This window comes from Balaenoptera borealis (assembly GCF_965194805.1).
Source record: "Balaenoptera borealis genome assembly, chromosome: 14".
Lineage (NCBI taxonomy): Eukaryota > Metazoa > Chordata > Mammalia > Artiodactyla > Balaenopteridae > Balaenoptera > Balaenoptera borealis.
In genome coordinates, this window is record NC_138875.1 from 83,090,776 (window position 1) to 83,116,923 (window position 26,148).

Consider the following 26,148-nt stretch of genomic DNA (forward strand, 5'->3'; position numbering starts at 1 on the left):
CTTCTTGCAAAGGGAATATATCACTTGTTAAAGCAGGAAGAACGTGATAATCTATATAATTTCACCTCTAGAGAACTGAAAGGAGTGTTAGTCAAAGCAAATTGTACTTTTCTGAATAAATCAACTTTTGAATACATTTTTCCAGTAATCCTTCTTTTTGTTCCCTTTGGGATAATTGTTTGCAGAAGCATTTCACAGTCCTGAATCACAGGGGAGTGTTTTTAATGCCCAAATAGTTGAGGCTTCAGAATTGTTGATACAAGTGTGATCTGTTCCATTTGATAGAAATTGAGTTTATCCTCTGATCTCATTTTTCTCTGGTTATAATGCTTCATGTTGTGATGCCCCTAGACAAATAAGGTTGGCTTTGAGACCACTAGACTATAGTATTTGAAGAAGAGCCTTGGCATCTGAAAAGAAGCCGGCTGTAGCACTGCAATAGATACTGCCTAACCAGTTCCTCATCAGATGAGTGCTCGCTGCAGAAAGTGTAAAACCAGATATCCTTATCCCTTGAGTACAGAGGGTCTCCTGCTGCTTTTATTATTCAACTCTTGTGATCCAGCCAGATTCTTACTCAATTTCTCCTCTGGAGTTTCAGTTCACTATCAGGTACCCATCCTAGTAGATAGGAGATGTGTTTCACTGATGGAAAAACAATCCCTGTAGAACTGTCTTACTTCATTAGGGAGAGTATGAGGCTCAATGTAAAATGCCTTGAGATCATCAAAGATGCAAGGAATAAAGCTCTATTACCTTTGGGTACTACTTAGTATTTGAAATTCTGCCAGAGCTATTGGATAAAATCAAATTGCCTACTTTTCTTCCCTGATGCTTATATTAAAATTGAAATTTAGTGTTTATTTTTTGGGTATCACTTTCTTCTGGAAAATGTAACTAATTGCATGTCAATCTGAAGATGAGTGTAGTAAGAAGAGTTTAAGAAGAACGGCAGCCTCATGCTGATGGCTGATAATGGATAATGATGGAGAGACTCAGGCTGATGATCGCTTAGTTCAAAATCTTTTTCAATGTGAGCCTTTGCCAGCTACACAGTTAGGTGGCCGAATGCAGTTGGAAGGAGGATTTTTAAGCTTCCACAATTTCAGCTTACTTACCAAATCTTTTTTCCTTGAATTTTCTGCTTAGAATAAAGCTATTAAGTAAAATTCTGCGTTAATAACAAGCTAAGTGATTTTTTTTCAAGTACAGCAAAGTTTTGTTTTTATATGATTATAACTAAGGCAAAGACAAAAATGTATTAATTAGAAAAATGAAAATTGTTACTTTTAAGAATTTTCTTCCTATAAAAAGATATATTTAAATGATGGGAGATAACACCAGAATTACTCCTTCTCCTTCTGTCTTAACTCTTTACTTTAGAAAAGCAATCTACAGAAAACTTAGCAAAATATTTTATAAAAATCATAAATATGAATATTTTCTAGTTGGCTATTTCCCACTTCATAAAACTTGACATTTTCAGTTGTAAATGGTACAACTAAAGGAATTTTCTGTGCCCTATAGTCTCTTCTCAGCTTTTTGCTCAGCTATTTCAGATATGTAACCATTATCTTAATCTAATAATGGTTTTAATTGGATTTTAGGTCAAAGGAAACACTTAAGCTAGACGTGGGCTGACAGAATGTTATTAATGGAGGCATAAGATGATTACAGTGAGTTAAATGAAATAGCTTCTGTATTGGTGCAAACTCTTTATCTTGGCATTCAAAGCCTTTCCAGTTCAGTCCACCTCTTCAACTTCACCTCTCTTCACCGCTAAAGAAATTATATCATTCTGACAAATTGGATTACTTGGCTGTTTCCTAAACTTGATCAGTTATATCTGTGTTTGTAATTTGATGCCTAGAGTAAGATGCAAATCTCGAGTGAGCTATTTGGCCAGGAGTTCTCATTCCTAAGATAAGATCCCCCTTAAGTCCTTAAACTTTTTACTCTGTACTCTCTTGAGCATCCAGTCCGTCCTGTGGTGTCAGTACTGGACCTTTGTCAAAGAACTGGCCCTGATTGCCTTCCCCAGTGCAGACTCTTAGTTCCTGACTTCATACAGAACATTTCCACAAAAATGCCCTACCGGTGCCTGAAACTCAGCATACCTGAGACAGAGGTCAGTATCTTCTGAAGGCATTTTCACCCCCTCCTAACTGGGGAATCATCTAATCAATATTCATTCCTGAAATCCAGAAACCTATTGATATAAAATGTATTGATGGAGAGCCATCTTGTCTTTATGTCCTTTGTATTTCCAGTGGTTGTCTCTTCTACTTTTCTCATTACCTCTAACCTAAAATCTTGCAGCTGATGCCTGACCTCTTACCTCTCTGAACCCGTTCTGTCCACTGCTGTCAGGATTATTTTTCTAAAATATAGATTGGATTATATCACTTCTACCCAGAAACCTTGTGACTCTTTATTGTCTAGAGCAGTGCTCTTCAGTAGAAATATACTGTAAACTGTATATGTAATCTTAAATTTTCTAGTAGCCACATTTAAAAAAGTAAAATGAAACAGATGATGTTAATTTCAATTAATATATTTATTTAACCCAGTATATCTAAAATGTATGTTCAACATGAAACTAAGACATTTTACAATCTCGGGGGTACTGCGTTTTTGGAATCCAGAGTGTGTTTTACATTTAACAGCACATCTCAATCCATACTAGCCACATTTCAAACTGAATAGCCACATGTGGCTAGTGGCTCCTGTATTGGACAGCACAGGTCTATAGCATAAAGCTTAAAGTTCTTGGACTGCAATTTTGGGCACCCCACAGCTTCAGCCCCTGCGCTGCATATTTCAACTTCTTCCCACTCACCCAAGCCCCACCCACACCTAATTTGCCGTTCTTTTCCTTTAATTACTCTTCTCTGCCTGAGGAAATCTGACTTACCTTCCAGGGCCAGATCCGAATGCCACTTCCTAGTGAAAGCTTGCTCCATTCTCGCAGTGCCCCGTAAGCATTAACCACTTGCTCTTGACTCTTCTGTAGCAGCATTTGTGAGAGCCGTTTGTCTAGATCCCATGAGTGAGTAGTCTAGCTGCCCACTAGAAGGTGAGCTTCCCGGAGGCAGGATATGTCTCCCTCAGCCTCTGTTTCCTAGTATTCACTGTAGCCTCCATTTGCTCTTAGGGATATTCTTATCCTTTGTTGTTTGATATCTTCAAGATCCGAAGCAATCTCTCCTTTAACAGTTGTTTTCTTTACCTCTGAATGAAATTTCCCTTTATATCTGGATCAGTTCCACTGTTTTAAAAGGTGTTCTCTCTGTGGATTGAAGCTTTTGCTTATGCAAGAGAGGAAATATTCATTTTCTTATAGAAATAACTGCCTAATATGAATTAAACTAGGTTTCAAATGTAGGTTATTCTGGTTTTAGCCTGTTCTAATCCCAAATATAGCTCTTCCTGTTATATAACTTGTTCTTTGTAAGTAAATTATGTATGTATACTAAGACTTTTTTCACACAGCTTTATTGAAAAGTTTATATGCTTTTTGAGTTTCTTTTTCCCCCTAAAGAGACTTGGCCAATGGAGTTTTGCCTGTGTTCTTTTTCCCATATAAAAGCAAACAGGTGCCTGAAAGGTTACCTCTATTCTGGGAGAAATCTGATTAATGTTGAAGGGCTGTGCCAAGTCAGACTCTGTAACCTGCTGACAGATTATTTAGTGAGTGCCAGGATCAACTCTCAACATTATCTCAGGTTTTAATGGTTTTCTTATGAAGGGCATTTGTAGATGAAACCAGTTTGTATTTAAAGTTAATTGTGGCTCTTAGATCAGAAACTGGTTAAGAAATTCTTTCCTCAAGCAAACAGTAGTTTGAGAAGAATGAATGATTCATCAGATGGAGTTGCAAGGACTATAATTGCATTCTGTGTTTTAACACAAATTGTTGCATTTAAATCATGGTAAAATCTTATCCCTGGTGACGTAAGAATTCCTCAAAAGAAGTTCCTATTAAACTACCTTAAATTTTTGTAAGAATTTCTAGATATCCTTACAACTGCTTGAAAAGCACCAAAAAATGATACTTCTTCCTGGGAGGGTAGACCTCAGTCATCCCTGATGCTTCTCTTTCCCCCACCCTCAGTGTACCCCATTCAGTGTACCTGTGAGTCCTTTTGTTTCACTGGATCCCAAATCCCTGCACTCTAACTGCACTGCCACCATTTCACAACTGAGCTACTGAGACAGTCTCCTGATTCATTCCCTTTTCTGCTTTTCTCTCCACACAGCAGGCAGAAGGATCTTTTTTCTTATCATTATTACTATTTAAATTTTATATAATGGACAATTTCAAATATACATCAAGGTAGAGGGATGAATGTACCTCTCATTATTCAACTTAAATTATCCATTCATGGCCAGTCTTGTTTCATCTACTCTTTTGTCACCCCCCCCCCAATATTTTGAAAGAAATCGCAGACATCATATCATCTAACCAACTAGTTTGGAATTGCCCTAAAGTGAAATTTTGCCTTGGGACTTCCCTGGCGGTCCAGTGGTTAAGACTCCGAGCTTCCACTGCAGGGGGCATGGGTTCAGTCCCTGGTCTGGGAACTAAGATCCCACATGCCGTGCAGAGTGGCCAAAAAAAAAAAAAAGTGAAATTTTGCCTGTTGGTCACAAAAGGTGAGGAAGGTTGCTTCTCCAGTAGTGGTAAGTTATTTGTCAATCTCTTTACTGTCTTCCAATTCTGTTTCTTCTTATTTTTTCAGGATGTGTTCCATTTCTGCATGATAAGTGCCATCACGAGAAAAATAGTTTAATGTGTTCATTTCATGTTAAGCCAGTTTTTCAGGGATACATATATAAGCACTTTCCTACTTTTGCACCAAATATGCTCTTTGAAGTGTGTGTGAAAGTTGAATGTACAAAAAATGTAAATATAGGTCAATTATACTTAAAAACAAACTCATAGATAAAGAAATCAGGTTTGTGGTTACCAGAGGCAGGAATAAGGGAGGGGGAATTGGATGAAGGCAGTCAAAAGGAACAACTTCCAGTTATAAGATAAATAAGTACTAGGAATGTAATGTACAACATGATAAATGTAATTAACACTGCTGTGTGTTATATATGAAAGTTGTTGAGAGCAAATCCTGAGTTCTCATCACAAGGAAAAAAATTTTTTTCTATTTCTTTAATTTTATGTCTACATGCGATGATAGATGTTCACTAAACTTACTGTGGTATCACTTCATGATGTATGTAAGTCAAATCATTATGCTGTACACCTTAAACTTTTATAGTGCTGTAGGTCAATTATATCTCAATAAAACTGGAAGAAAAAAATGTAAATGTGTATGTGGGGAGGATGTTTCATGCTCAGATAGCCTTAAAAATTATAAATTCCCTAATTAATATTTTTATTATAAAATCAATACATGCTCATTATAAAAATAAAATTTTAATAATACAGAACAGTATGAAGTAAAAAGCTTAACTCTCCCATTTGTTCACGGATCTTTTATTTTGAAAACAACTATATTTCTTATAGGTCATTCCAGAAAGCTTCATTTGTGGTCACTTAAAATTTTAATAATGTATATATCTGACATTTTAGTTTGAATTTTAGTTTAGTTTGAATTTCAAATAAACAACCTCACAGTTTTTGAATTTAGTAGACTGTTGAATTTAGAAATTGATTTTAATGTTGAACAACTAGCTTGGTGTTGCAAGGGATTGAATAGGAGATGGTATGGTGTTGACTTTGATGTCTAATTTTTCTTGAGCACTAGTTTCCTCTCGATAAAGGAGTCTTAGGTAGACTGTGAACTCATCAACAGCTCTTTGGACCCGTGAAAAATCTCTATACCAGTGCTGTTTAATAGAAATATAATGTGAGTCACACATGTCATTTTAAATTTCCTAATATTCACATCAATTAAAAATAAAAAGAAACAGGTCACATTAATTTTAATAATGTATTCTCTTTAGCACATTATATCCAAAATATTAGTTCAACATGTAATTAATATAAAAATTAATGAGCTATTTTACCCTTTTTTTCATACTAACAAGTTTTCAAAAATCCAGTGTGTGTTTTATACTTAGAGCACTTCTCAGTTTGCATCAGCCCCATTTCTAGTGCTCGCTAGCCACGTGTGGTAGTGGCTGTTATACTGGGCAGTGCGGCCCTGTACAGGATAGAGGTTGTCTCAGAGGGAGGAGGAAAGGGGGTGGGATGTATTCTTAATTTTGTTCTCTCTTTCACAGTTATTGACCAATATTTGAAGTTAGAAGTTTGCTGCTTTTGGTATTCTTAATGATGGACAGCTCTGGCTCAGTTGTATTCTCACTAGCATCAGCACTTTTTTAAAAAAATTCATTTTCATTCCTGTAAAATACAACAAAGATTAATAACACAAATACTTCTGTACAAAGATGAAAATCCTGCTGAAATCGAACTCTTGGCTGGGAGGCAATGCCACCCTGTGGTAGCTCACGAGTTTATTCATCAATATATGAAAGATCAGATTCTAAGTAGAGAATGTGGCTTAGGAGTATTAGTGTATAATACATTAAACCTGAGCACTTTTTATTCTGAATTTCAGGGTAAATAGATGTACTAGTATGTAGTAAAATTAGTATTAGGAAAACAGGGGTAAGAAATCCTGAGACGTTGGTAAGAATATCCTTTGAATGTAAATTTCTTTTTTAGGAGTCGCAGATGGTGTAGGAGGATGGAGAGACTATGGAGTTGATCCGTCTCAGTTCTCAGGGACTTTAATGCGGACATGTGAACGGTTAGTAAAAGAAGGACGGTTCGTCCCGAGTAATCCCATTGGAATCCTCACCACAAGCTACTGTGAGTTGCTGCAAAATAAAGTACCTTTGCTTGGTAAGTAGATATCCTATGCATTTTCCTCTCTAAAGAAGCCCAGGAGATGGTTAACAACAAAACCAAGAAAATCACTTACCAGCCCGGCTCTTTTTCTGAGGTTCTTCCTATTAAGCAATTTGATGGAGAAGCTGTGGGCAACACCAGAATACATAATACTGCTTGAAATAGATACAACCACTTTGGAAAACAATTTAGAATTACAGAATAAAGTTAAACATGAACAGATAGTATGCCCCAGTAGTTCCACTTCTGGGTCTTTACCCTAGACTAGAGAAACTCATGCACATCTGTGTATCAAAAGATAGGTACAGGGACTTCCCTGGTGGTGCAGTGGTTAAGAATCCACCTGCCAATGCAGGGGACATGGGTTCGATCCCTGGTCCGGGAAGATCCCACATGCCACGGAGCAACTAAGCCCATGCACAACTACTGAGCCTGCACTCTAGAGCCCGTGAGCCACAACTACTGAGCCCATGTGCCACAACTACTGAAGCCCGCGTGCCTAGAGCCCGTGCTCTGCAACAAGAGAAGCCACCGCAATGAGAAGCCTGCGCACCGCAACGAAGAGCAGCCCCTACTCGCCACAACTAAGGAAAGCCCACACGCAGCAACAAAGACCCAACGCAAAAAAAATAAAAAAAAAAAAAAAAAAAAAAGACCCAACGCAGCCCCAAATAAATAAATATAAATAAATTAAAAAAAAAAAAAAAAAGATAGGTACAAGAATGTTCATAGTAACATTATTTATAATAGCAGAAAACTGGGAACAACCTAAAAGCCCATTTATAGTAGAAAAACGCATTTTGAAAAGGAACGAGTTAAGGTTGCATGCAGTACTCAGGAACATGTTGTTGAGGAAAAAGAGGACATTGCAGAATATCACCTAACAGTCTGATTCCATATATTTCAAATTCAGAAACATAAACAAGTAAAACTGTATTGTTTAGGGATTCTAAAATACGATAAAAGAAGAAAGAAAAGCAAATGGTTGTATAATTGGGGTAGTGATTCTCTCCCAGGGAGGAAAAAAGGGGATAGGTCCAGCATGTAAAACTCAGTTGATTACCTGTGAGGAGTTCAGGTTGCAAATTGGCTCCGCAGCTGCTAGCAGTTAACATTTAGTCTGTGTAGATCCCTGTTAATCTTGTATTAGAAAATTTACAAATACCCAGTGTTTGTTTATCTGCTATGCTAATGGAGCATCCTTTGGCTAAGCTTCTACATTTGTTTGTTAAATGGTTTCTTGGGAACTTACCCAAGCCTTCTAAGCAGGCTCTCAGAAAGGGTGTTATTAAGTTTCTGCTAACTGCCAGCATCTTTCTGGTTACTAGAAGGCCTCCCTCCCAATCACCATGCACATTTAAAATCAGCCCTCAATGTTCAATGTTAACGGAGATCTCCGTGTTGTAGAATTTTGCCTTCAATTTAAAACCTTTGTAAGAAGGGGTACTTTTCATCATGCTACCATCTTCTGTCTTCTCTGTGCTGTGATTAACTAGCTTGTTCTCCTTCTAACTGAAGAGAAATCTTGTCTAGAAGTTTCAATATACTGGTTTGTCTTAATCTGCTGTTTTGGGCATGCAGTCTTGAGCTTGCCTGATACCGTGAAACATCCTAGATTCTATTTCATCTCTGTAAACTTGCCATATGACTTTGGGCAAACCACTTAACCTCTGACCCCTTATTTCATATGTTAACTGGATAAATCTTTTTATGAAAAGCAATGACTTAAAGCTTCTTGGAATATTCAGAAACATGTTGAGGGAAAAGAGAACATTGCAGGGTGCCATCTAACAAAAGGACCTGTAGACAGGGATACCAGGGGCCTGAGTCTTCTGCCGACACCACCCCACCCTGCACCCCATAGTGCATTTACTAAATTACTGTGACTTGGAATAACCTGTTAAAACCTGTAACAACTGTCCTGATTTTGTACTTTGAAAGCTTTGTTTTTTTGCTGTATTTCTTCCTTGTTCCTACTTTTTTTCCCCTATTCACCTTCATGTAACTGGGAGAGCTTAATAAAATAAACTTAAGGACATATAAGAGTTTTTCTTACACTGAATATTACAACTACCTCTTTCTCCTAAAAGACACGTTGAAATAATCCTTCGTTACCATGTTTGACACATACACACTTCTCTCTTACCTTATCTACACATCTCTAAGCTATTTGTAACTAAAACTCAAGCATATTTTGGCAAAGACAGGCTGCTGAGTTTTACTGAACCTCAGCTATAATTGCAAGTAATAATTTTATAAGATTAGGTGATCCTGTTTTAAAAATTTTGCCATTGCTAAAAAGCCTATAACATAATTCCAATATAAAGGGCAAGCTGATAGCTGTGACCACTTATTTCTTGAGAATTTCTAGCTGCTTTTAGATCTGGGTTGGCATCACAGGCTAACTGTTGACATAGTATTTGCTCAGAAACCCTTAAGTGGATTTAGGTCTTATGAAGCCAACATATCTTAAGAATTTGAGGGGTTAATCCCAGTAAGGTTATCCCTTTCTTTCTTTGCTGCACAAAAGGCTTAGTGGTAGTTTACAGAATAAGGGCCAGGTGATAAAAATACTTCCATGTTAGCGTGAGGGATTTGCTCAGGGACCTGTCTGGATTGCTCAGTCGTCTGAACATTCAACACTGTTGTTCTTAGCACTCTTTTCTTCTTTGCCAGTTTGTTCCTCTCCAAACACGTAAGAATGGTGAGCTCTTCTCCCAGTATTAGGCTACCAGGGCCTGAGCCGCTGTACGCATCAGTAATTTGAAGAGGCAGAGGAGTTTACACACTAGAGCCCAGATGATTCTGTAAGGCTGAGCTTCCCTTCGATGGTGCTGCTTTGCATATTAAAGCTCTGTCTATCACTCACGAGGACCATTTTGATTCTAACGCAGCGGTTTACTGCCACAAGGGTAGCAAAATGATAGCCTGGATTTGTCAGTGAGTAATAATGAGTCAATGTGAGTCCTTCCTGCAGCACAATTTTCAAGGCTGTGCTACTCATCTGTCATTTTTTGTTCTCAGTTAAATTAATCCCATCAGCTTTCAGAAGATCTTTTGTGTGGTGATTCTATTAATGACGTAAATGATTGGAGTTTTTGTGCACTGAGTTAGGAAGGAAGGGTAATTGGTGATTTTAGCTCTAATATAAGCTATGGAGTAGGTTCTCTGACAGCATGGCCAGTTAGTTACAATACCCATGTTTTTCTTTTCTTTGACAATTAATGGGTAGGGACTAGATAGCTTAGCATTAAAGTGTCAAGTTTGTACCCATGCATATACTGTAGATAACAAGGAAACAGAATTTCTGAACATTACAGTGACACAAATGCTTATATTTAAGTGTTTTTAAATTAAGTTACACATTTTCACTAAGGAAAAATTAATAACAAAAATTAAATTACCTATAATCCACTAAGAAAACTGTTAATTTTTTAGTGATTATACTCCCTGACTTTTTTTCTTTGCCCATAGAATAGTAACAACAGGAATTGAATCTACTCTGTGCTCACAATAGCTCCAGTGAGGTAGATTTGTAGGTATTTTTGTTCCTCATTTTGTTAGGAAGAAACTGAGGCCTAGAGAGAATAAGTGGTTTGCCCACGGTCATGTCACGTGGCTAGAAAATGATAGAGCACTGGGATTTAACACAGCTGGTTCCACAGCCTGTTTATTTTGTTTCTTTTTGCCTTTTAATTATCATTTTATCAGGTTAGCCTTTGCCTACATATTGTGCTTTTAAAAAAAAAATTACAGTAAATTTCACTATTTTTTTTTAAAATAAATTTATTTATTTTATTTATTTATTTTTGGCTGCGTTGGGTCTTCGTTGCTGCGCGCAGGCTTTCTCTAGTTGCGGCGAGCAGGGGCTACTCTTCATTGCAGTGCGCGGGCTTCTCATTGCGGTGGCTTCTCTTGTTGCGGAGCACAGGCTCTAGGCGTGCAGGCTTCAGTAGTTACCGCACGTGGGCTCAGTAGTTGTGGCTCACGGGCTCTAGAGCACAAGCTCAGTAGTTGTGGTGCATGGCCTTAGTTGCCCCGCGGCATGTGGGATCTTCCCGGATCAGGGATCGAACCCGTGTCCCCTGCATTGGCAGGCGGATTCTCAACCACTGCGCCACCAGGGAAGCCCAAAATTTCATTATTTTTGATGTACAGTTCTTTATATTTGATATCACTTTCTTTTAAGGAAACTTTAATACTAGCTTATAATCACTTGTTTCACTTAAATTATCTTTCATTTTCAGATATATTTCTCTCACACAATTTTAGTGGCTATCAAATAGCTAACACTTATTATGTGTTGTAAGTCTTTGACATGATTTAACTAATTTTTTTCCTTACAAACAACTCTGTGAGATAGTTACTGTTATCCCTATTTTTATAGATGAGCAAACTGAAGCACAGACAGGTTACATAATTTGCCCCAGGTCACACAGCTAGTAAGTGGCAGAGCTAGCATTCAGATTCAGGCAGGCTGACGACAGAGTCTGTACTCCTAAGTATTATGTGATAGTGCATAGCTTTCCATTGTATGGATGAACTGTAAAATATATAACTAATCCCTTAATTTTATTTTTTAAATTTATTTATTTAATTAATTTATTTTTGGCTGCGTTGGGTCTTCGTTGCTGCGCGTGGGCTTTCTCTAGTTGTGGCGAGCGGGGGCTACTCTTCGTTGCGGTGCGCGGGCTTCTCTTGTTGTGGAGCATGGGCTCTAGGCACGCGGGTTTCAGTAGTTGTGGCAGGCAGGCTCAGTAATTGTGGCTTGTGGGCTCTAGAGCGCAGGCTCAGTAGTTGTGGCGCACGGGCTTAGTTGCTCCGCGGCATGTGGGATCTTCCCGGACCAGGGCTTGAACCCATGTCCCCTGCATTGGCAGGCAGATTCTTAACCACTGTGCCACCAGGGAAGTCCCCAGTCCCTTAATTTTAGATGTTGAGGTTGTTACCAGTTCTTTGTGATCTTATGCAGTGTTTTTGTACTTAAGTCTTGTTTGCATCTCTAATTATTTTCTTACAATAAATCCTCACAAGTAGAATTGCTAGATCAAAGGATATGCACATATTTCAGGGCAATATTGTCCTTTAGAAAGGTTATTTAGTTCTACTCTCTTACCACTGTGAAATGAGAGTGAATTGAGAGTGAAATGAGACCATGTTTCCTACACTAGTGCAGTGATCATTTTTTAGAAATATATTTACAGACCATTTACATTTATTTCTTGGTGAACTGCTCATTTTTCTATTTTGCCATTTTTCTGTAGGTATAGGTTGAAATTTTAGCACTAGAAAGCACTTTCACTAATTGTACTATCAGCCTCAGTCTGGGGAAGGTCATGTGAGCTGTGTGCTGCAAAGGTACACAGAAGCTTCTGCTTGGAATGTGGTCTCTTCTCTCTGAACAGGTAGTCTCTGTAAAGTGAACAGGTTGATTCCACAAGCTACCTGGGAAAATTGGTCTTGTTACTTCATAGTGAGTCAGTCTGCAGTAAAAGTTCTTCATGACCTCAGCAGATGGAAATTCTGTTTAAAATTGTAGTTATGTGCCTTGTCTTAAATGTTAGTGAATTTCACAGAGCAGGCTTTCTGCCTATGACTAATGAGAAATGTTATGGAAACGTAACATGCTCCTTCTGGCATTTTAAGTATTAAAACTTAATATCTCAACAACATCCTTCTGAGCATTTGGCATAGATTATAGCACTATTGAAATAATGTGGTTAAATGCCAGCCATTTTTATTGTTTCCTATCTCTGCAAGTGGAAGAATCCAAATCATCAGTGGCCCACTTAACATTGCATAGTATAAATCCTGTTTTCTTTCCCCGTCATGTTGATCCTGATCAGGTTACTACGGACATTGATATGGAGCCATAACTAAGAAAGGTCCTGTTTAGGCAAAGGAGATTCAAATTATGGCATGTTGCTCTTTGGGGCAATATGATAAAAATGTGTATGCAGAGACAGCCTAGAAAGAGAAAATAAATGGAGATCATTTTTGTTTCTAGGTAGCAGTACTGCCTGCATCGTGGTGCTGGACAGAACTAGCCACCGCTTACACACAGCAAACCTGGGCGACTCAGGCTTTCTGGTTGTCAGGGGTGGTGAAGTTGTGCACCGATCAGATGAACAGCAGCATTACTTCAACACTCCGTTCCAGCTCTCAATCGCACCCCCCGAAGCTGAGGGAGTCGTCTTGAGTGACAGGTAATCTCCCCTTTCTCACCAGTAGGTTCCCTCCCATTCCCCTTAACTACAGTGTTGGAGATAGGCATTTTCCATTCTCATGTGAGAAAAGAAGGCACACTGAGGACCTTTTAGTCTGACATCGAAAGATACTGTGCTTGAACTTGGTATTTCAGCCAAGTTGAATTCTGATAAACACCTGATAATTTGACAAGACTGTGAAAATACTATTTCAGGCTTACAGAATATCAGTTTTTCATACCAAGACCACATGGTACATACAGTTGTATTTGTTAAATTGTGCTGGAGAAATGAGTCATTGTTTGTCTGTGCCATTGCCTATACAAGATTTTGCATACGTTATTAGGGAAGAATGCAAACAGACATCTGCTTTATTTATCAGAATAACTTCCTGATTCTCGGGGCCTCCTATAATATGCATCAAATAGAACTTGCAGTCCCTGCAAAACTTGTCAGGCAAAGTTAACTTTCAGGAAATGGACTCAGAGGTGGTCTGATGGTGCTCCTGACGTGTTCTGTTCTTTTTTTCTTCTGACACCTTCTCTCAGTTCATTTTTAAATTGTCAAGAACTTTTCAGGAAAATCAGTACTTTTTTGAATCAACTTTTACAGTTTATCTTTTCTAAGATCAGAGTACAGAGTAACACTAAAACAGTCTCAGATTTCACTGCCTTTAACAACCTTATAGGGCTTGACACAAACATTGTTGGCAATTCATAAATGTGGTTAAATGGGTAATGAACCTTTTGTAAAAGTAGAAGCATTCTAGCAAGTGCCTATTGTCTCTACTTAATAGTTCTTATTGGGCCAAATCTTAAGTCCAAACTAAGATAAAATGATGATTACTGCCATCTTTTAAACTGGAATGAGCATACTATATAATTAAGTACTCAGTATTGCCCATCTATTGCTGACTCCTAGAGAGAGGGAAGCAGTTTTTTACTTTCAGATTAAGGCAGATTACCATAATTGGAAGAAAATTTGATTATAGGCCCTTCTTCAGTTGGCTGTAATGCACATCAATATTAGCCCTATTGGAGTGGGGAGAACTCAGAACCCCAAGGCCTTCGTAGATGTCAAGTTCAGCTAACAGTTTTTGGAGAAGAGTGTTTTAATTTTCCTTTACTTGATCCTTGTTATTTTGGCTTCTGAGTGCTAGAGCGGCCCTGCTGTACCTCACACGCTATCTTTGGGACAGTCTGGTCAGGACAGCACTCGGCCTGGCCTGCCAGTGAGGTGGAGGTTGCTTCCCCTGGAGCCCAGAGGCAGCGTGCTAGCATGTGATTTCAGCTCGTGTTTCAGTGCAGTCAAAAGTTTCCAGCAGCACAGTATGTTCAATCAAAATGGGCAAAACTGCAGCTGGCGGAACACCAAGCTCATGGGTGGGAGTGTTGGGAGAAGAGGACGATCTGTCCAATGGCAGTGAGTCTCTCACAGACAGAATAGCAAAGGACACTCCTAGGGAAAGAAAAACCTCAGCATAAAATAGAACTTCGGTACCAACCTGGTCATTAATCTAAACTTCTAGAATCTGATTAGTTTCCAAAGACTGAGCAAATGTGAAATGTCTTGTATTGTTTCTCTTTATTCCACGGAAGAAATCAACCTGGTTTCTACCAGTTTTACAGTCTTTTTAAAATTTTCTTATTTTTTGGTCTTTTTTGTTTCCCAGCTGCATGTTATCTCCTTAGTTATTAGTCCCTCTTATCTATAAAATATTATATTAAGCTTAACTTACAGATTTCCTTTAGTAGCTGTTCTTAGAAAATGTTTACTGTATAACTGTGTAAGCGAAAGCTAATTTGTTCCTTGCCAAAAGCCCGTCACAGAACTTTTAGATGTGCTGCTGCTTTCCTCAGTCAAGAGAAGATGAACTAGCAATTTCCTCAATTCGCTTTGCATAAATCCCCAGCAGGCATGGGTGGGCTGTTTGTTTTTATGTTTTCTCTTTGCAAATTTTATAACATGTCACTTACACAAGTTTTTCTTTGTTTTTTTTTTTTTGTTTTTAATCAAGCTTAGGGTGCTTTGGTTCTGGCCCCTCCATTCTGGGTCAGTGTATGAATTTTTTCCTGGCTCTTGTTCCCTAATTACAAGTGAAGGTAGATTATCAGATATCTCACCTTTCCCTCACCTTGGAGGCTTGGAAGCAGTGGAGCTGGCCTTTGGAAATGGCTGAGAACCAGCCTCTGAGGGGACCATTAACTCTTTGAATATATTTTCTCTTCTCCCCACCTGTGGTTCCCCCCACCCCCCGTTCTTATATCTGTTTTCTTATATCTTTTTAAAAGTTTTACACAAAAAGATGTAGTGAAAAATCAAACTTCTGTCCCTACCCCATCCACCCATCCACACATTCTGTCCTCAGAGGCAGCCACTGCCAGATTTATTCTCTGCATATAGAAGCGTCTATATATATGTATCTCTCTCTCTCTCTCTCTCTCACACACACACACACACACACACACACACACACACACACACACACAGAGTACCTTCTTCTCTTCATTAACAATATAGTAATGAGTTTTTCCCCAATTTGGAGGGTCAGTTACTTTGTTTCTTCCATTCATTAGATATTACTTGAAGACCTACTGTGTGCCAGGCACACTAATAAATAAGTAACTTGTACATGATGAGCACTTTGTAAGCCTTGGGAGACACACAGTCCTTACTCTACCAGAGTAAGTATGACTTAGTAATACTAATTTGGTATTACTAGTAATATACTAGTAATTACTAGTATTATAGTAAGAAATACCATTGCAGGTATTTCATATGAATTAATTCTTATAGGATTTGCATGCTCTCCTCCATAGTGCTCAGTTATTCCACTATAACACAGCCTCCTGAGAGCCAAATTCAAGCCTGCAGGGAAACTGATGAGTGGAAAGTGAATAAGAGAGGATGGAATTTGGCTCTAAAGAATTAGGAAACAAAGACTCATTTCCACTAGGATTTTAGAGGCATTTTAGTGTCTGACTCAGAGAAGAACCCTTCCGCCTTTTAAACTACATGTGACTAATCATCAAACTCAGTTTTACTTGATAGTTTTAGTTAAGCTTTTGAAATATTTATATCAGAGTTTTCAGTTAATTTTTTTCAAGGTTAGAAATTTCAGAATGGTGGTTTTTATTATTGACTGCTACTATACATTAGTTTTCCTTAAAGCCTCATTACATTGTAGCATCATTCCCATTGGAAACTTTTAACAGTTATCTCTAAAGGGCTCTGTTAACTTTGTCCCTACGCTGTCCTTGTCACAGCCCGGATGCCGCTGATAGCACATCTTTTGATGTCCAGTTAGGAGACATTATCCTGACGGCAACAGATGGACTCTTTGACAACATGCCTGATTATATGATCCTTCAGGAGCTAAAAAAGTTAAAGGTAATTAACTCAAAGGTTGGCCTTTGGAAACAGTGACCCTCTCTGGGCAGCTGAGTTTTATTAATTCAATTGCATTATCTCTTTTTGTAGTTTTGGAAAGGACTATTTTGTGAATTTAGGAAAATAAAAATGGTTCTAATCTTTCAAACAATTGTAGATGGAAATATTCACAGTTGGAGAACTTGAGGGGAAAAGAGGCTTCTCATCCAAGCCTTTATTTAGTAGGGTAGTACAGGTAGGAAAAGTCCAGATGGGTGATTTTTTTGTTTGTGTTTTCAATGGTATTTTAATGGTATTTAATGGTGTTAGTTGCTGGTTGTCTTTTTCACTCTTTATTCTCCTAGCAAACTCAGCAGGTGTTCAGGCTGGGAAAGATAGGAAATCATCATACCAGAGCCAGCCAAGGCAGCAGCCAAGGGCAGCAGGCAGCTAGGGGCCTTGATGTGATCTGAGCTGTCATCAGTAATGAAACTGTTCAGATTTGGCCCATACAGAGAGTGGAAGGAAGTGAAAACCAGTCTGCATATTCTCCTGGCTTTGTAAAGTACTGACTCTGGGGAAAATTAGTCTTTTCTCATGTTTTTACCACTAACCAGTATGACTTTGAGTAAGTTTCTAAACTTTTTAAGCAATATTTTCCTCACCTGCAAAATGGTGGAGTGGTACAAAAGGCCTGTTTTGTAGGGTTTTGGTAAGGATAAACCAAGACCATGCATTAGAAACCCTTAGCACCACGCCTTGTCTGTGGGGCCTAGTAAAGGTCAGGCGCTTACACGTGCTGGCACTGTGCTCTGTGTGGTAACAGAGTGACAAGCAGAAATGACACATTCCCTGCCATTATGGAGCTTACATTCTAGTGGAGGAAGACAGATAATACAGAGAAAGAAAGAATGGCTATAATGGTGGTGGTAAATAAGAAGAAGAAAAATAAAGCAAGGTGAAGGAATAGAGAATAGAGAGGGATTTTCAGTAGGGCAGCTGGCAGCCCTTACTTGGAGAGCACACTGTGCTTGGCCAGGGGTGCATTCCCAAGCAAGGAAACTTTTGAGGTCATCCCAAAGTGCTATCAAAATCCGCCCTTTTAACCCCATCCCATTTTAGCAAGAATGCCTTAAGAATTTCAAGTGGGAAAAAAAAAACAAATATGAAAATTCAAGGGACTTCCCTCGTGGTCCAGTGGTTAAGACTCCACACTTCCACTGCACGGGGTGTGGGTTTGATCCCTAGTCAGGGAACCAAGATCCCACATGCCGCATGGTGTGGGCAAAAAAAAAAAAAAGGAAAATTCAAACTTCAGGACCCAAGTCCATGCAAAGGACTTTCAAATTGACATCTTATGCAGGCAGCACTGGTGATCTCATTTATTTTAGTCGAGGTATAATGTTTCATTGTCTTCTCTAACTGGAATAAAACTTAAATGGTGGAAACTATGATTAGATAAATGTTACTGTCTTAAAAAGTGATGCTTGCAAGTGATGTTTACTGTGTGCAGAAATCATGTGAGGCATTATGGTAAAAATAACTCCCTCATGTTTTCATATTAGAATTCAAATTATGAGAGTATACAACAGACGGCAAGAAGCATTGCTGAGCAAGCTCATGAGCTGGCCTATGACCCAAATTATATGTCACCTTTTGCACAGTTTGCATGTGACAATGGATTGAATGTGAGAGGTAAGCATTCTTTAGGAAAGTCATAGGGACTAACTGGGGACATAGAGGATGGGAGCATTCTGGGCTGTTGGGGAGGCAAACTACAGCACTGGGGTGACACTGCTGAGGTGCCCTCTCCCAGCTGTGAGACTGTGGGAGCAAGGTCAGCAGGCTGTAACGCTGAAGGACAGAGCAAGTGCATGTCATCATGTGTTCCCCACAGAGGTGCCCTTCAGAACTGCATTTAATTGGCTGCAGAGGCAGGTGGAACCTGAAGCCCTTTATTGCTGCCACTGCACTGCTTGGACCTGAGCCCCAAAAGCCTCCGAGCTCTTCCTGGAGGGCCTGGACATTCCTAACAGTTTAAACATTCTGCCCTTCACGAGTCTGACATTTCACATCTCCCTTCCTCTGGCTTTGTGGGACTCATTGACAGTATTTGCCTGCCAAATTGCCATGGCAGGTTTTGAAGATGGAAGTAATGTTAGACTGTCCTTGCCTAAAGAGTCTTCCTATCTACTGAGCGATATGTAACTTTGGGAGCAGGCCAAGTAGCTCAGTCTTGGAGCTCAGATGACATGTTGGTGCTAGCATATCAGAACTAGTAGAGTTGGTCAGTTTCTTGCTGGTATAATCTTATGACATGTAAAGCATTTCTTAGCTGTCCAGGAAATATTAAAATAGAAAAAAGCACATGCCATAGCTGTTTGCCAGATTAGAATACAAGACTATTACTAGTTTCAAAACATTGGATATGTTTGTCCAAATTAGGATTGTGGGTATAACATGTAACTTTCTTGTCAGGCAGAATTAATCTTAGCCACATTTTGTCTTTATTGTGATTGCTATAAACAGAGGATGTGGTGGTGGCCATTTTAACAGAGCTGTTGTAAAGGAGCAGGGAAGGTTTTTTTTTTTAAAGCTTCAATTAAATTACATGTAATTTCTTGGTGCGTTTTAACTATTTATCAAATGGTTTTTTTCCTTTTTTCTGCCAGAGTATATTGACAAACCAAACCTGCCTGAAATGCCAGTATTTGTTTCCTAGTACTTATTTATTTAGGCTTACATTTTTTATTGACTTTTCCTTTTAAAATATATAAATACGTTTTCATTTTCATTTTAGGTGGAAAGCCAGATGACATCACCGTCCTTCTTTCAATAGTGGCTGAGTATACAGACTGACTCACCTAGGTGTCAACTCCTGCCTCTCCTTTCATCATCCCAAATTCTCCCCTACCGTGTGTGCTGATCCTGCTGGCAGGACCATGTTTCTTTGCTACTGATCTCAATGGCCAGTGATGTAAGCCTTTTGCCTGTCTTTTTGAGACCCCATTGAGATCTTTGTTGAGAACCACTACTGTCATTCACTAGCTCATATCTGCCAGCAACATTTGAAGAGAATCAAGATTTGAAGATTGGCCTTGACTTCACATTGTCTTTTCCATGATGGGATGGAGGTTTTCAAAGCCAAAATGTCTATTACTTTTCAAAAACGGTTGAAGTATTGAAAATGAGTAATATTGGTAAAGTGAATTCAAAATTAGAATGTGTTAAAGGGATTTTAAAAGTCTAACACAAATTGTATGTTATGGTACATCTACTAGAAACATACGTTATTCATCAAAACATATGTTACACGTGTACTATACAGTCTGTGTTATGATTGGGTGTGGCTTTATGTTTTCATTATAAACTCCTATTTTTCAGGGGCTTATAATCTTGCTCTAAAACATTGCTCTGGATTACAAAATCTTGATCCGGGGAGCTTTTTTTTTGGTTACAAGTTGGAGGAAAAATTCAGTTTAGTTCTATGTATGCAAATGTTTCATGGTTTTTAAAAGATGCTTAATTGTGTTCCTGTGATGAAAGTTTCAGCAGTTTATTGATTACTGCAATCACAGGCTGGTGGCCTGATCTGCAGGGGGAGTTGGGGAGACTCCTTACCAAAAATTTTTAATGGAAACATTATTCAAGGTTATAAAATTCCTCAAAGCCTACAAATTTAATGTTACAGCTGAAATTCCTCCCAGCTATCTGATATGATGCCCCTGTGTGGGAGCTTAAGGCCCATAGGCCTGATGGGTTGAGAATGGAACAGCTCTAACTTTGAATTTTGTTGGCCTTTGATGGTCACGCTATACCCCTTGTCTCACTCTCAGACCTGTTGTTAGTAGCCTTGCTTTCTGTAGAGCATGTACCAAATTCAGGGAGTCCCTGTGGAAAGAGCACTGTGGGCAGTGGCACAAGAGTCCACGAGGAAAACTCCTAGTGATGATCTGACATTTGCATTTGCCCTACACAGAAATTTAGGGGTTTCTGAATCAAGCTTAATGTTTACAGTTTCCGAATAGCCATCTTGCAGTGTATAGTTTCCTTATAAAATTACCCCACATTCAGTTTTTCCATTATCTGCAAGCTCAAACTTATTTTTAAGGTTTGTGTACAAGTCGACTGCTGTAAAGATATATATTTTTGGGTCAGTTTTTTTCCTTCATTAACTTCATGGTAGAAAAATATATATACTTAGAAATCCTTAAATTAAAGCCATGTTTTATATATGTCAGGTAACATTGGTGTATAGATGAGAATGCAATTAAACCTAATGAGAATCTACTTGAGAATATAGAAAGTCTCTTTCTCTAAAGGAGATACTTACTCCCTGGTTTATTGCATTAAAACTTACGTTTGAGGTTACCTCAACTTGTTTTAAAAGATTTTGTTTTGTGAATTTGTACTGTATATTTGAGTAACTGTCAAGCTTTTGTTTTATTTAAAATTGTTTAACATGTACCATGTACATGTCATTACTATATTTCAATGCATCATGCTTGTAACAGGCATTTCATTTATAATAAGAATGAGTTATTCATTTGTAAGCCGTTCAGTAATTTATCTACTATTCCTAAATTGGCATAATGTTAGATATCTATTTTGAATCACCTTTAATTACATGTCAGAATGCCTTAACTACCCTAACTTGACAAAACAGAATTCTTTGGTAGAGGAGATGGGGGTGGGGTGGGGGTGGAGAGAGACTCTGTTTAAATAATGAGAATCCATTGTGCTGTGATAAAACACAGAAGCGTGAGTGGCAAGTGGCGGGGTATTTATTTTGCACAAACTATTTGCAGTCTCTGTGTATTTAAAAAGTAAAGAAAGTTGCATCCAGAAGGGTTTTGTTGGAAGGAATACATTTACACTTGGGCTGACAACTTCAGTTCTTTTGTTGGGTTTTTAATTATTTCTGGTCAGAGGTATGGAGCCTTATGATCTGGATATATTTTGTATTAATTTTCCAATGCATACATTTAATTCCTGGTAAGAGCAGTGCTGGTCATGTCACTGGCTTTCTCTGCACTCATCTAAACCCATCAAACACAATCTTCATAAAGGTAGATTGATGGTGTTTTACACAACTCATTTAATCAACTTAGTCTTTTTTGAGAAATGAGCGTTAGAAATTGACAATGTGTTTGTTCCAGGGATGTTGAAAATAGTGGGACAAGAATTGAGTTTCACAGGGGAACTGACTTTGGACCTGGCCTGTAGATTTGGGACACAAAATATTTTCTCTTTTTTTCCCCTGCCCTTTTTGTGTTATGCACTTAATTTTATGACTGCGGGGGTCTGTTGGAGTGCTGCTTAACAAGTAACTCTCCTTCCACTGTCAGTGGTCAGAGGCTGTGTAGTACCCATACTGGAATTTTCCACGTCACAGGACCCAAGTCTTTGTGGGGTGTGCCTGAGATATACCACTTGGTGGGTCTAATTCTGAACTTGACGTGTTAATTGTATTTTAAATCAAGCAGTATAAACACACATATTGATACATTTGCCTCACGTAGTGGACTTTTATAACAAAAGAGAATTTGGATTTCTAATTTACAAATGGCAAATTATTTATCCCTCTCTGGATGCACCAAAGACCAGTAAAGTTTATAGCTTTTCCATCTATATTTATAAAGCAATACTGTATTATAAAAATCAATATTTTTATCACATGCTTGAAATTTTTATTTTGTTCTGTTTTAAAGTGTGCACTCTAAACATATCAGAACCTTATTTCTTCCTGTGAACTTAAGCTGCCTGCGCACAAAAAAGAATTCACCGAATGGATACGCATTAGAGTCCATAGGCTCCTAAAAACTGAAAGAAGAAATGAGGTGGGGAAAACAAGTTACTTGTCCTGAATTACTGTACTGGCTTGACATGGTTGATGGGTACTAAATCACAAAAGAATCCATTCCAGGTGTGTATGTCTGGGAGTTGGGCTGTAACTAGATTAGAAACTAGATTTCGAGCTTTGTATGATGGGGGAGTGTCTTATCCCATCGGTTGCATTCGTTCTGGATAGAATAGTAGCCTTCAGTACCGCCTTCAGTACCACCAACATACCACATCATGTAACAAGGCAGTAATTGTGGGAATTCACTGAGTCAGTTTTGAGCGTTTTGGAGATTGTAAACAAGATTGGCTAGAACTGTAAATGTTTGTACTTCTGATTAAGTTCATGGTTCCTTGTCACCTTATACCAGCTATCTTTGGTAGAAGCTACAGCATCCAATTTTCCTGGAAACTATCACATTTTTGCATTTAACAAATTTTGCAATGTCAAAAAACCAAAATCTGCTTATAAAACAAAATGTGAAAGAGAAAACATTTGGATTCTACTGTTTAAAAAAATTAAATTCTTTGCAAAATTGAACTTCCCCAACTAAAAATCGACAGTGTCCATGTCAAAATTTTAACTGTAAGCAGGTAGTTTGTGGCAAAGATGGCTAAATAATGAAGCAAGTCTGAATTTGTGTATACTAATGAGCTGCTTTTTTCTGTTGAGACTATCATTATTTGTCTTACCCAAGAGGCAATGACCTGAATTGGACGTCTGAAGTATAACTTATGCAGGAATAGTTCTGTAAATACATTTAAATAAACTGTAAAGATATTTAATAAATATAGTATTTATACTAATCTGTGTACTCCTTTTAATTTGAGTAGTAACAAAATAAGACACTGGCCCTTGACACTGATTTTGTTGGTCCCTATCAGGTCCTCATTTCCAAGCCCCTTAGTCAGTCTAGCAGTGACTCCATACTTTGTAGCTATCATTTCTGTCTTTTACTAGTTTATTCACTAAGGCTCTTTTTCACCAGCTCATTTACTACATCAGTTTAGCTTCCTCAAAAATTCATCAAACTGGATTAATAATTGAATGTAACATATAGATGGTTTCCCAGCTGAGAAGGCTTTTGCATCTTCTAAATGGTATGTGAAGTCAAACAAAAATCTGGTGTCATTTAAATTTAGCATTCTGTATCCAAATTCTAAAATCCAAACTATATACAATTTGACAGTGTAACTATCTTTTACAGACCAGTGCTGCATCTAGGTGATTACTGATGATGATGATGATGCCTTCACAGCCTAAACTGCCCTGGCCCATTTCAGTGAGCGAACCAGAAACTTCATCCTCAGCAAGGAGACCTACAGTTACTCTCGGGTATAGATGTTCTCCGTGTAGTCATCTGCATTTATTAGGAATATGTGAAATTCAGTGTTAGTCATCAGTGTAAGCAAAAAATACATGAATCTTTAGCCTACAATGTGAAATTATGTGGGCATTGCCAGTTTCCAAAAAAAGCTTGATGAAAGCCCAGTTTCATTCACTGAGGAACGTTTTGGGATGAACTTGAGTTTTTATTAGGTTATTGTGGGTAGCTATGACTCATTACCAAGCTACAAGAGCCAAACTCATTCTGGTTTTAGTTTGAACTTTGTTCACAGTTCTAAAGTTTACTAATCCACTCAGCCACCTTTGTCTTATTAATTCCTTACAAAATCTAAAGCACAATTGCTTGCCAGTTAACATTTCCTTGTGATTTGATGGTTTCACAGGCTTAACAATTAAGGTGTTACAAAAGTCTAGTTTGTCAGGTTATAATTGACTCTAAACAGGTTTGGGAGAGGGAGCGGCACACATCCTAAGATGTTATATAACAGTATTTCTGTGCCAGATTTTTTATTCTGTGCAGGTAAGAAGCTAATGCTTAAAGAGGCAAAGAACAGAGACATTCATCTTCCACCTCATTCCCCTCCAAACCCAGGCTTTCTTGGCAGCAGAGGCTGCTGTTCTGTATCAGATAATACAGAAATAATTTTTTGGCATCACTTCTTTTCTGCATCACACTGCAAAATTTTAAAATCATATTTTTTTACTTAAAATCTTAACAAAATATAACAAGCAATAGACCAAAAAAGTTATGGCATTACATGCATAACTTTTTACTATGTCTGAAAGCACCAAAACTCAAATGTTTGCAATCAAACACAGAAGATACCTGAACTCCACAAGCCATATTGATGCACTCAAAATGGCTGCTAAAGAAAGTTTAAATACCTTTATAAAACTGGTAAAGAAAATGCTAAAACCTCCGGTGTGAATGTGCACTGAATTGAAGAATTCTTTTTTATTTTTATTTTTTTTTAATTTTATTTATTTATTTGGCTGCATTGGGTCTTCATTGCTCCACGTGTGCTTTCTCTAGTTGCGGTGAGCAGGAGCTACTCTTCATTGCGGTGCACGGGCTTCTCATTGCAGTGGCTTCTCTTGTTGCAGAGCACGGGCTCTAGGCACGCGGGCTTCAGTAGTTGTGGCTCACGGGCTCTAGAGTGCAGGCTCAGTAGTTGAGGCGCACGGGCTTAGTTGCTCCGCAGCATGTGGGATCTTCCCAGACCAGGGCTTGAACCCGTGTCCCCTGCATTGGCAGGCGGACTCTCAACCACTGCACCACCAGGGAAGTCCCTGAATTGAAGAATTCTAATGAGCTTTTTCCCTGCACAGAAAACTCTTCTCCCTCCCAAGAAGCATAATGGATTTAAAGCAAATTACATTTACTTGACAAGCAGCTATTTCTAGATATGGTTGTTGTATAAGAAGATGTTTAGAAAACCAGCAGCCCATTATCCATTTCAAGGAAGTCCAAGACAATATCTTTGTAGGCTTAGATGTGAAAATGTGTTTGAGGTGCAAGTGAGCCAGTAAATGGGTCGGGGGCCAGCTCAGCCATCATTAAGTGTTAGAATGTGGAAAAACTGCCATTATTCACGTCCTCTTCACTGTCACTTGCTGTTGCCAGACTGTGGAAAGGGTGGTTGAAGTGTTCTCGTTGGTCAGAAGAAACTGCTCCAAAGAACATGCAAGAAAACTGGAGGGGAAGAAAGTAACTGTACTGTTTATTCAGAGCAATTTAGTGCTCATCAAATACCCCTTTTCAGAAACTCAGCCAAGGTGGTCTCCCTAACTTTAATAGTGATGGTTCATGAAATACCCAGAACCTTCTTGAGTGGCCCAAAACATCCTAAAATAAAACCCTTCCCTGGACTCCAAAGGCACACAGTGTGGGATCAGTGGTCTGCTTCTGACTACCCTGCCCGAGCCACTGAAACTAACACCAGGGACTTCCCTGGTGGTCCAGTGGCTAGGACTCCGCGCTCCCAGTGTAGGAGGCCCAGGTTCAATCCCTGGTCGGGGAACTGGGTCCCACATGCAGCAAATGCAACTAAAGATCCCACGTGCCACAACAAAGTTCCCGTGTCCCACAACTAAGACCCAGCACAGCCAAATTAGTTAATTAATTAATTTTAAAAAGAAAGAAAGAAACTAACACCAAGGCTGTGGGAGACAGAGATAAAGGGAGACTCTGCAGGCCATCCTGCTCGACTCCATCCATCTTCTCCCCTTTCCCTCCTGCTGCTGCAGAAGCAGCTACTCCTGACTAGAGCCAGTCCTTCTCTCCCTGTCTCTGACTCCCAGCCCCTCCCATGCCTCTCCTCTACTGGATAAGAATGTCAGCATTTTAAAATAATCAAATGTCTCTCATTAAAATATATAAATAGCCTCATTCCCTTCCTCCCTCCATCCTTACCTCTGCTGTAGAGTTGTCTACACTTGCTTTCTCCATTTTCTCATTCTCCTATTCTTCTGTCCTATCTAAAAAAGCTCCTTACCCTCACACAGAAGCT

The 26,148-nt window shown here is 38.7% G+C and overlaps 2 protein-coding genes across 3 annotated transcripts in view; one reads left to right on the plus strand and one right to left on the minus strand.

Annotated features, from left to right (window-relative positions):
• The window catches only part of PPTC7 (protein phosphatase targeting COQ7), a 41,079-nt gene extending 17,982 nt beyond the window's left edge, over positions 1-23,097 (plus strand). The window contains exons 2-6 of one of the 2 annotated variants that reach the window (XM_082356005.1): positions 6,689-6,868; positions 12,882-13,080; positions 16,347-16,470; positions 18,015-18,144; positions 19,250-23,097. In XM_082356005.1, the coding sequence (XP_082212131.1) occupies positions 6,689-6,868; positions 12,882-13,080; positions 16,347-16,470; positions 18,015-18,144; positions 19,250-19,308 (692 nt within the window). In that variant the 3' untranslated portion in view covers positions 19,309-23,097. The remainder of the gene's footprint in view (positions 1-6,688; positions 6,869-12,881; positions 13,081-16,346; positions 16,471-18,014; positions 18,145-19,249) is intronic. The other variant, XM_082356006.1, reaches the window with a different exon arrangement.
• The window catches only part of RAD9B (RAD9 checkpoint clamp component B), a 33,116-nt gene continuing 27,456 nt past the window's right edge, over positions 20,489-26,148 (minus strand). The window contains exon 11 of the mRNA XM_082355962.1: positions 20,489-25,331. Coding sequence (XP_082212088.1) covers positions 25,203-25,331 — 129 coding nt within the window. The 3' untranslated portion in view covers positions 20,489-25,202. The remainder of the gene's footprint in view (positions 25,332-26,148) is intronic.